We start from the raw sequence: 12495 nt of genomic DNA on the forward strand, positions 1-12495 counted from the left end.
CAGGTATGGTGTGTGTGTGTGTGAACGCATGTTACTCTCCTTTCCCTTGTGCAGCTCAGGCCGTTGGGGTATAGCAGCAGTGCTGAGGGGGACAGGTGTTCCCACTGGTGCCAGGTCACCTCTAGTGCCCCTCACCTAGTCTGGCTCAGGGTAGCAGCTGAGATAACCTGGTCTTAGAGCATTTTGTACTATTCTGTACATAAATCCGAGACTAGTATGGTGACCTTATTACCGCCACACCAGCGTTCACGAGTTATGACAGCAGTCAATTTCCATGTGAACTTTTAGTCACGGTAATTAGACTTCTCCAACCTCTGCTGCTGCTGATGGTCATTAGTGGGCTACCAAACTTGCTAACTGCCTGGTACTCAGGACTCTATTGTCCCTCTAATCAATCTGATATTAATGCAAATGTGATCGAAAATCTAATCTAAATATTTTGTGAGAGCCCATGAGTTGATGTTGCGCAACAATTCTATAGGCTTTGCAAATACGTGAAAAATAGAGTGATGGCCTCTATTAAAAAGAGGGGGATCCTATCAGCTTTCTGTAGGCTAGGCCTACTATATTTATTTCTCAACTTTCCAAATATTGAGCACATTGCTTATATTTACAACAGGAGTATAGCCTACCTGGCTGGCATGAAAATGAAGCATGGGAAAAGCTTCCTGCATTTGCTATTTAAATGCATAGATGACATGTGTTTTTTTAGAGACAGGTGGGGGATAATGGTCGATTCAAAAAAAAGAAATGGCAAACATAATTTATTTTGTATATCTAAAGAAAATATTAAAACAATAATAGTGTGATAATATTAGCCTATCACTCACTGAATGATATATTACCACTTGTGAATGATGCCCAGCAAGATACAGCACATGCTTTTATTCTCTCAACTTTTTCAAATCAGTCACACACCTCATGTAGCCTAGCCCATAGGCCTATATGTTTTGATAATTATATTTTAATTTTTTTTACCTTTATTTAACAAGGCAAGTCAGTTAGGAACAAATTCTTATTTTCAATAACGGCCTAGGAACAGTGGGTTAACTGCCTTGTTCAGGGGCAGAACGACAGATTTTTACCTTGGGGATTTGATCTTGCAACCTTTCGGTTATTAGTCCAACGCTCTAACCACTAGGCTACCTGTCGCCCCAAGGTGGTTTGTATCACAACTAAAGTGGACAAATAATTTCTTAAATGAAGGAAGTTAATCTCCTTTAAAATGGGTGTAAAGACTAGCTGTCATACATACGCATCATGTGAGTTTCAAGTTTGGGGAAGATCATTTTCACCATAAAAAATGCACCTTTTATAATAAACTCATTCCATGCATAATCACATTTGTGGTCACTTTTGAGGATGGTGTTTTCCTGCTATAAACATTTTACGATAATAGTCTCATCTGTTGCGTCAGGATCATTGCTTCAAACAGTTTTTTATGCTAGTGGTTGTATTCATTTGGGATCTATCGCATCCCACAAATGTACCAGACTATGTTTGGAATATTTATTTATTGCAGAGAATAGGTCAACTTTTGTACTATGAGGAACAGTAGATTGACATAGGCTAGTACTTTTTCTGTTCGTTAGACCGACTTATCCTGTTGGCTGATAAAGTAAATGTGCACAGTTCTTCCAATATCTTCAAGATGTGCCTTGGAATTGGATAGACACGTGCAGTTGCCTCCCCGATGTGTCTGTCTTCACTTGTAGCCTGTGAGAAAGACTTGATGAGTGAGAGGTGCTTCGGCACGCAGCCGGGAGAAGGGAATTATAATTATTACATTCAGCCCAACAGCACGTCGGCCACTGGCCGCAAAATACAATATTTTTTTAGGGGGCATTACGGCCACACGAAGGGGATGCAGCCGGGAATTCGAGGCATTATCAAGTGCTTGTCAAATTGTGAATGAGAGACTGATGAAGTGTGTACAGCCTGCGCAAAAAAACAAAGCAGAGCTCATGCCTTTCATGTGACTTTTTTCAAATCATCATTAGTCGCATCATGCAGCCTTAGAATGTATTAAAAATCAAAACATATAGCCCAACATTTGTATCACAACTAATGTTACTTAAATAACTCTAAATTAAGCATATAGGAGTACCTGTTTCTTTGTTAACCACTCAACACAGAATAGCCGCATGTGTGAACACTCCCTCAAATCGTTTGGAGAAAATGTTCAATTGTATTCTTCATACTATAAAACAATATAAAATAATGCCATGGAATTCTAAGCAAATATTGTCTGCTAAATTAACTAGTTTAGCCCAGAGACATTATGGCATAGCCAGATAAGAGCCTAACATGAGGACAACTCAGAGTATGCTACTCTGTTCTTCTAAAATAGACTACATTTCTTAATTTCATGTTTCTTTAGACCTGTCTAAAATAAATAATGGATTTATTGTGATGGTGTAGGCTATATTCAAAGGATTTATTATACTATTAAACTAAAATGTAGATGTTCCAAAGGTCTGCCTCAGTGGCCTGTAGGCTATGCTTGGAAGCAAGGAGATACTAAATGTGTTTATGTTAATTAATGGTCAATTACCGTGAGACCGGCAGCTATTTGCTTAACAATCACTGGCTAACAACATTTCATGACCGCCACAGCCCTATCCGAGACACTCCATTTAGTGATATGTTACATTTAGCATGGTATGCATTAATTTGTGGATGTCCATCACTCATTTTGTATGATATGTTATGAATTACAATTCCTATTATATGGTACGAATTAGCAAAACCTACGATATGTTACAAATTTGCTAAATTTATGATAGGTTACGAATTCTGGCTAGGTGGCTAACGTTAACTAGCTCGCTAACGTTAGCTAGGCCAGGGGTTAGGGGAAGGGTTAGCTAAAATGGTTACATTATATGTAGGTTTAGGGGAAGGATTAGCTAACTTGCTAAGTAGATGCAAAGTAGCTAAAAATTAGTAAGTAGTTAATTAGCTAAAATGCTAACGCTGTACGTGATGAGATTCGAACTCGCAACCATTGAGTTGCTAGATGTTCTTGTTGCCTTAAGTAACCATCTGTCTTTTGTAACCATACCAAACATAACATACAGTATCATTCTAAATGGAGTGTCTTGGATTTACATCCAGAATAATATGAAATGCTCTGAGACCAGGTTGGCTGAAAGGCCAACATACAAAGCCTTGATCAGAGACATCATAGAAAGTTCTATACAGAGTTAAACAACTCAAAGTGAAATTTTGAATTGTAATGGGTACCATTTTAGTATGGCATGAAAATAGTTCACATTTAAACGTTAAACTATTTCCATCCCTCTCCCAGCTAATATAATTTGGCAATTTCTTATTGAAATGGTATTTATAGTTACACCATCAGGTTGTCTGCCTGCCAAAGGAAGAACTCTCCTCAATGGTTTCATATCCAGTGGGCCATCACAGCAGTAGAATCCATTTAGCAAACATCCTTGGGAAAAGAAACAGCTCTCTGTGTTTTCAGACACAGAGACAGTGATATTCAGACGCAGAGCCAAAGAGCTGGGAGTGGGAATGCTCCCTCCATCCGTTTTCTCCTCTTCAAGCCCGTACTTGGTTTGCCCAAGAGACCCAGATGTAGACATTGTTGTGAGAGTGTGAGCACATAATGTGATGGAGTTCAGAGTGCTCTAGCTAGCTAATAACTTCATTCTCACTTAGATTCAGTCCTTGGCATTGTAAGGCGATTTTAGCCTCTCGTCTTCTCCTCTCTCCACTTCAGCCTCCTTGTCTCCGCTCATTTCTTTCCAAAAGTTACATCAAGCACAAAGTTTGTTGTAGTAAACTTTAGTTTGGAGGCTGTTTGCTTGCCTCACTCTTTGACTATAATTATACTTTTTTTATTAGGCATGTGAAGGTCAAATTCGCATTATCTTTTAATATCTCTTGAAATACAATTGAAATGTTTCTCTATATTTCCCTGTATTATGTACGCGTGTATGTGTGTGCTTGTATTATTCTGTCTGGGCCGGATAGGTATCTCTTCTAACACTCGCTGGCCACGACTGTCCTTGGGCAAGAGCCAGTAACATTCTATTCTGTAAACTATCAGTGAGATTAACAGACAGGCCATGAATTCAGGTCGGATGGGACTGTGATTTATTTCACTGAGACACAGGAGCTGAATTTACATAATAGCCACCACCTGCATGCTAAGTCACACCAGTAGTCTGACAGGAGACGTTTCCAAGCCTTGGTGTTGTTTACAGCATTAGTGTAATTGTGTTTTTAAATATGCTTCTTACAATCAGATTGAGGCTCCGGATGCATCACAGGATGACATGTTGTGCTGCGATGCTGTCTTGGCAATTTGCAAGAAGTCATCACAGGAATATGTTTTTGTAATGGACCCTCCAACAAAACATTGTCTAGATGAATGTGTCAAAATGTATTATTGCTTGTATAGTGTAACTGGGGAAAAATGTGTGTGTCAATGCATTTACCTGCAAAGGTTAAACACAACCTATGAATACAAATTGTTTACAAACAAGATAGTTTGACTAGAAAAGTGGGTAAACTGTAAACACCTTAACTGCCAGTCTACTTATAGTAAACGTAAAAAATAATAAAAATGAGCAAAAATGTGCTGTTAGCATCACCTACTGGAGCGACTTCTCAGTACAATACAGTGTAGTAATATATCTCTATCTGTGTTCTCCTCAGAATATGCCAGGACTTCATAATGAGCTCCAACAGCACAAACCCTGGCCTCTACCTGACCGTCAGCTCCCCAGGAATGGGCATTGATGACCCAGACACCAACTCTCTCCACAAGGACATCTGGCAAGAGCTAACCAGCCCCGATGACAATGACTCCATCAGTGGCCTCTTCAATTTTACAGGCTCGCACAACGAGACAGTGACCTCTCTGACCTATGACCCTCTTGGGGGTCACACAGTGTGGCAGGTGGTCCTCATTGTCTTTTTCACCGGCCTCCTGTCCCTGGTCACTATAATCGGCAACATCCTGGTGGTGGTATCCTTTAAGGTAAACCGCCAGCTCAAGACTGTCAACAACTACTTCCTGCTCAGCCTGGCTGTGGCTGACCTCATCATCGGGGTCATCTCCATGAACCTTTACACCACCTACATCATCATGGGCCAATGGGCGCTAGGCAACTGGGCCTGTGATCTGTGGCTGGCTATTGACTATGTGGCCAGTAACGCATCCGTTATGAACCTGCTGGTCATCAGCTTTGACCGCTACTTCTCCATCACCCGGCCCCTCACCTACCGGGCCAAACGGACCACGCGGCGGGCTGGCTTGATGATTGGCCTGGCCTGGTTCGTGTCCCTGGTCCTGTGGGCCCCAGCCATTCTATTCTGGCAGTACTTTGTGGGGGAGCGCACAGTGCCCCCTGATAAGTGCTACATCCAGTTCCTCTCAGAGCCCATCATTACATTCTGCACGGCTATTGCTGCCTTTTACTTGCCTGTCACTATTATGAGTGTGCTCTACTGGCGTATCTACAGGGAGACGCAGAACCGCGCACGGGAACTGGCGGGCCTGCAGGGCTCAGGGAGCCAAGGGAGGGGTGGAGAAAGGGCTCACTTTGTCCACCACCAGGCTGGGAGCGCCAGGAGCTGCAGCAGCTATGAGCTAAGCCAAGTTTCCCAGAAGAAGAGCCCCATCCAGGCGCTGGCCGCACGCTTCCACTGTTGGCCCATGATGCACTCCTGGAGGCCTGGCAGCGCCCGGCCCGTAGAGGGGGATGCCGACCACAGCAGCAGCGACAGCTGGAACAACAACAACGCCAGGCTGTCAGTGGACCACTCGGGCTCGTCTGAGGATGAGGAGAGAAATGGTAGAAGGATGATGCCCCAGGACCACGCCATCTTCTCCATAGTGCTCAACCTGCCAGGGATGAAGGCAGCCGTCAACTCCCACCTCACCTCCTGCGAGGACCTGGACATAGCCTCAGAAGAAGACCCCCTGAGGGGGGAGGAGGACAGTCGGGACAGCCTCTCTACCATCACCACCACCACCACTACTACCACCCCTGATGGGGCCAACACAGACACCAACAGCTACCAACAACGCTTTCCCTCCCAGATCTCCAGAGTCCAGTCCATGCCTGCCATCCAGGCCACCAGAGTGGGGCCGCTCTCTGGCTCCCCTGCCACCACCACCAAATTACCCTCGATGCCGATCTCCTTCAGAGAGGCAGCTCTAGCCAAGAGATTTGCCTCCAGGGCACGGACGCAGATCACCAAGCGCAAGCGCATGTCTCTGGTAAAGGAGAAGAAGGCGGCACAGACCCTTAGTGCCATTCTGTTTGCCTTCATCATCACATGGACACCCTACAACATCATGGTGCTGGTCAACACCTTCTGTAATGGCTGCATCCCAGAGGCTCTGTGGGCACTGGGATACTGGCTATGCTACGTCAACAGTACCGTCAACCCCATGTGCTATGCCCTGTGCAACAAGACCTTCCGTACCACCTTCAAGATGATACTGCTCTGCCACTGGGACCAGCGCAAGCGGCGGCGGAAGCAACAGTTCCAGGCACGGCAGTCCGTAGTGTTCCACAGGAGAATTCCTAAAAACTCAACGTAGTGAGATATAGACCCAGTGGGAATTGGGTGATGAAGATGATGAGTCTAGAATCTGACAACTCAGTGGATGGATGAGGCATCCTAAAGATTCTGTCTGTGGTTTTTAACTGCACAGAGATTCACAAGGAGGCAGTCATGTTGTTGCTGTGATGGCTGATGTTCTCTGTGTAGCCACAACCTCCCAAGTGACATATTCCTCTGTTTCTTCAGGAGAGCTCCTGTGGTGAAAGGTTCCTCTAGATTGATCATTCCAGAGAAGTGCAGCTAAAAAGACTGACAGTGAAAACCAATAGAGCAAGGACTTTAAATGCATTGGGGGGACAATTCAAAGTGCAATTGATACTTAGGGAGATTATATGATGTAACATTGTTATGGATTTGGGGTTTTCCATTTCTTACCATTTATTTTGTGGTAGTCAAATCTGTAACGTACAGAGCAGTTTGGGTTTTCAAAGTCAACTGCATCTGTACTGTAATATAGTATATAAAGCAAAGGCCAAAACATTTTGTGTCAATAGACTGCACTGTATTGATTTTGAGCTCCCTTTTGGCTAACTGAATTTGATTTCTTTGTTATATATGGGTTTTTTTACTCTGACTTCTGTACATTGCCTTCCACTTGGATATAGCTTTCTTGTGTCTTATAAAATGAGAAGATATTAAACAAAACAGTGTCCTATTTGTGACGACCAGTTTTTCAAAGTTTTTGGTTGTTTTTGTATAATAAATTGGTCTATAGTTTTTCCTCTATAGATTCTGAGCCAGTCTGAAAAAAGAAAATTTTGACTATTCTACGGCACTTCAATGAGCTGCTCGTGTTCAATGTGAGTTGTTTACATGGTGGAGACAATAAGCGAATCAACTTATTCAATTGTTGTTTATGTTGAGCGTAATGGTATATTGCTATTTCTAACTTGATACCTAATGATTGATTGTACACTAAATAGATCAGTCACTATGAATTGTAATGTTTTGATTTATTAGGTTATATTTGAAAAGGTTTCTCCATTTCTTCTCACTGGCTGTCCAAATGTATTTCCCTAACTAAGATATTGGTCTGTGGTCCCTAGATGAACCCTCTCTTTCTCCTAGAGGATTTAGCAGTGCCACAGCAGCATCTGCTGGATGAATAGAATTCTACACTAGTAACTTCCAGCTTACTTCCATTCAGGGAAATGCTGTTGTGGGGCAATAAGTGGGAGATTGGGTGGGTGGGTCAATGTCTGTACTCTCCTCGACTCCTCCGTGCGCCTCTCCTCCGTTACCTGGAAACCGAAAAGTGGTAGCCATACAATGCATCCAGAAAGTATTCAGACCCCTTCACTTTTTCTACATTTTGTTACATTACATACTTATTCTAAAAAAGATTAAATTGTTTTTTCCCTCATCAATCTACATGCAATACCCCATAATGACAAAAACTGGTCTTCAGACATTTTTGCAAATGTATAAAAAAAAAGGTAAATATCACATTTACATAAGTATTCAGACCCTTTACTCAGTACTTTGTTGAAGCACCTTTGACGGCGATTACAGCCTAGAGTCTTCTTGGGTATGACGCTACAAGCTTGGCACACCTGTATTTGGGGAGTTTCTCACATTCTTCTCTGCAGATCCTCTCAAGCTCTGTCAGGTTGGATGGGGAGCGTCACTGCACAGCTATTTTCAGGTCTTAGAGATGTTCAAGTCCGGGATCTGGCTGGGACACTCAAATACATTCAGAGACTTGTCCCGAAGCCACTCCTGTGTTGTCTTGGCTGTGTGCTTCGGGTAGTTGTCCTGTTGGAAGGTGAACCGTCACTCCAGTCTAAGGTCCTGAGCGCTCTGGAGCAGGTTTTTATCGATGATCTCTCTGTACTTTGCTCCGTTCATCTTTCCCTCGATCCTGGCTAGTCTCCCAGTCCCTGCTGCTGAAAAACATACCCACAGGATGATGCTGCAACCACCATGATTCACCGTAGGGATGTTTTCAGGTTTCCTCCAGACGTGACACTTGGCATTCAGACCAGAGTGTTCAATCTTGGTTTCATCAGACCAGAGAATCTTGTTTCTTTAGGTGCTTTTTGGAAAACTCCAAGCGGGCTGTCATGTGCCTTTTACTGAGGAGTGGCTTCCATCTGGCCACTCTACCGTAAATGCCTGATTGGTGGAGTGCTGCAGAGATCGTTGTCCTTCTGCCATCTCCACAGAGGAGCTTTGGAGCGCTTTCAGAGGGACCATCAGGTTCTTGGTCACCTCCCTGACCAATGCCCTTCCCCTGGATTGCTCAGTTTGGCCGGGCAGCCAGCTTTAGGAAGAGTCTAGGTTGTTCCAAACTTCTTCCATTTAAGAATGATGTAGGCCACTGTGTTCTTGGGGATCTTCAGTGCTGCAGATGTTTTGGGGTACCCTTCCCCAGATATGTGCCTCGACATAATCCTGTCTCTGAGCTCTACAGACAAATTCTTCAAGCTCATGGCCTGGTTTTTGCTCTGACATGCACTGTCAACTGTGGGACCTTATATAGACAGGTGTGTGCCTTTCCAAATCATGTCCAATCATTTGAATTTACCACAGGTGGACTCCAAGTTGTAGAAACATCTCAAGGATGATCAATGGAAACAGGATGCACCTGAGCTCAATTTCGAGTCTCATAGCAAAGGGTCTGAATTCTTATGTAAATAAGGTATTTCTGTTTTAAATTTGTAAATGTCTAAAAACCTGTTTTTGCTTTGTCATTGTGGGGTATTGTGTGTAGATTGAGGATTTAAAAAAAATATTTTAGAATAAGGCTGTAACTTAACAAAATGTGGAAAAAGTCAGTGTCTGAACACTTTCTGAATTCATTGTATGTAGGAGAGTTTCAATTTGTTAATAGGCAAACGGAGGAGTTTGCTCCTCTCCTCTGGCCAGAAATCCAATTTGAGATTCTCCCATAAAATGCCATTGCTGAGAACACATACAAAACTCAAAAGAGTCTGGTTAGACTAGCTTAAACCTGCTACATATGACATATGGAGCTGAATAGTGGTGCTTTTCATTTCAGTGATTTCCAAAATTTAACATTTCTATCAATTGTACATAAAGTTATTTGGCTGTGCAAACAGTGTTATTTATGGTGATTTCTCTACATGTTTTAATATCACACAGTGCTAAAATAATGTAATAGTTACATTTTAATGTATTGTTATTATGTGATGCACAATGGTTCAGGCCTAAATGTGATGAATACTGTTCAATTTTTTTTTTGCTGTTTAAGTGTATGTATTACACTTAGGTTTGTAAAGGGATAGTGAAAGCAAATACCATACATGTACCACAGATATGTTGAGTATGTGATATCGAGTAGAATAGCAGAATGCTACCATGTGGGGTAACACTTTATAATAACGATCAGACAGGAACGTTATTATAAAGTGTTACCCAATGGGGTATGTAAGCCAGATAATGATGAAAGATAAGAGAAATTATTCAGTGTCTGAATTGCCAATGGATATTTTAACTGCTTTCAACACCATGTGCTACGGTGTTATTATACTCCTGATCAAGGGAGGTTTTATGTTTGAGATGTGAACTACCTGAAGTAAGATCAAATGAATAATAAAATATTACTTTTATTGTTTTATGTTACATTTCAAGTATGCTAATCGTATCCATGTTAAGTCAATAAACACAAATATTTTTATTGACAGAAGATGGTCTGTATCATGTTTACCGGCCAAAAAACATTTATTTGAATGTTTATAAAATTGTATTCCTCCAGTGTCTGAGTGATATTTGTAATCACAGAATATTGAAGAAGATGACAGTGCAGTACAGTCCCGTAGGTCTACAGTACAATTTGTACAGATGATGATTGAATTGTTCGGGAACAAGAATCTCTGTTTTAGCATATTAGAGCATTTCAGTTACCACCCCTTCCCCGTGGGCATAAAAGCAAATAAAGTAACAAAAGTCTAAATAAATATATATAATTGGTTTGTATGTGTGGGGCTTTAGCTAAGCTTGTTCTTTATGAGGCAGCAGCGACAGGGCGTGGTGCTTGCTGAACACAGGAGCTAGATCGTGAAACTCGAGAGGAACTGATGACAGGTCCGGAGGTATTGGAATGAACTGGGGCACAGCCATCGTAATGCTCGGGAGTCGGAACAAACGGCTCCCGGAGCGGAGAAGAAGGACTTGGGACTGGTTGTGAGCTCTGGGCGAAGGTTCGGCCCTGTGAGTCAGACAGGCTCCGTGAAAACTCCTTGATGTGCTCCAGAAGAGTTTTCAGAGCTTGGTCATGTTGCTCGAGCAGGGTGCTTTGGCCGGCGAGGGTTTGGTAGAGAGTATTTAAGTCTGCTGGGTTCATCTCTTTGGCCAGATCGTACTTTTATTCGGAGTGGAACAGGGGAACCCAACAGCAGACTCAGATGAGGAGACTAGGATGATGTAACCAAAGTATTTATTGAAAACACGTTGGGAAGACGGAGTGCAGGCCAGTGGAAGCTTGGGCGGTTTACAGAAAACCAGGTGTGGAGGCTGAGGCGAGAGGGGTTGGGGCAGGATAAGCAGGTCCAGAGGGGAATCCAAGGGAGTAGTAGAGTGGGGAATCCAGGACAGAGTAGCAGGATGACGAGACGTGGGACTGGAGACAGGGACCAGAGTCAGAGCGGGCAGAACTGTAACGGAGAGGAAAACAGCATCAGGCAAGGGAAGACAGGCACAACAGGATCTAAACATGAACAAAAGGCTAGAAACAGACTGACTGAGCAGAGATTACGATCTGGCAGCGTGGAAGTGGCAGGGCTGAGTATTTGTTAGAGGTCTTGATTATGGAACAGGTTGCAGCTGGTAGGGATCTGTTCCAACTCCAGCACACCTGTCTCCGTCCACAAAATCACAATCACATCCACACACACACATACACAGAGAGGGAGAGATTACTGGGGGAGTGGCAGCAGGTCAAGGAGACACAGGATGAGCAGTAGAGGGGCGTTGCAGGAGCAGATGTAACATAGTCACCTCATAAAAGTACTTGGGAGTATGGTAAGACCGTACACTGTTCTTCTCTCAGCAAATATCAAAGCTGCTGGCTAAAGTTAAATCTAGACTTGGTTTCCTCTATCGTAATCACTCCTCTTTCACTCCAGCTGCCTAACTAACCCTGATTCAGATGACCATCCTACCCATGCTAGATTACGGAGACGTAATTTATAGCTCGGCAGGTAAGGGTGCTCTCGAGCAGCTAGATGTTCTTTACCATTCGGCCATCAGATTTGCCACCAATGCTCCTTATAGGACACATCACTGAACTATATACTCTTCTGTAAACTGGTAATTTCTGTATACCCATCGCAAGACGCACTGGTTGATGCTTATTTATTAAACCCTCTTAGGCCTCACTCCCCCCTATCTGAGATATCTACTGCAGCCCTCATCCTCCACATACAACACCTGTTCTGCCAGTCACATTCTGTTATTAAAGGTCCCCAAAGCGCACACATCCCTGGGTCGCTCGTCTTTTCAGTTCGCTGCATCTAGCGACTGGAACGAGCTGCAACAAACACTCAAACTGGACAGTTTTATCTCAATCTCTTCATTCAAAGACTCAATCATGGACACTCTTACTGACAGTTGTGGCTGCTTTGCGTGATCTATTGCTATCTCTACCTTCTTGTCCTTTGAGCTATTGTCTGTGCCCAATAATGTTTTTTCCCTGTTTTGTGCTCCTACCATGTTGTGCTGCTCCCAGCCCCCATCCCTGCAGGAGACCTTTTGCCAAATGAAAGACAAACATCTTGTGAATCCAGCCAATATTTCCGATTCTTTAAGTGTTTTACAGCGAAAACACAATATAGCATTATGTTAGCTTACTACAATAGCCAACCACACAACTACATTGATTCAAGGCAACAGTAGTGATAGCGACAAAACCAGCAAAAGATATTAATTATTTCA

General features: G+C 43.0%; 1 protein-coding gene across 1 annotated transcript in view; it reads left to right on the forward strand.

Annotated features, from left to right (window-relative positions):
- LOC139570935 (muscarinic acetylcholine receptor M3-like) overlaps positions 1-10441 on the forward strand; it is a 128997-nt gene extending 118556 nt beyond the window's left edge. Inside the window, exon 3 of the mRNA XM_071393282.1 lies at positions 4681-10441. Within this exon, the coding sequence (XP_071249383.1) occupies positions 4700-6577 (1878 nt within the window). The 5' untranslated portion in view covers positions 4681-4699 and the 3' untranslated portion in view covers positions 6578-10441. The remainder of the gene's footprint in view (positions 1-4680) is intronic.
- Positions 10442-12495: the final 2054 nt, after the last annotated feature.

This window comes from Salvelinus alpinus, chromosome 3, assembly GCF_045679555.1.
Source record: "Salvelinus alpinus chromosome 3, SLU_Salpinus.1, whole genome shotgun sequence".
NCBI lineage: Eukaryota > Metazoa > Chordata > Actinopteri > Salmoniformes > Salmonidae > Salvelinus > Salvelinus alpinus.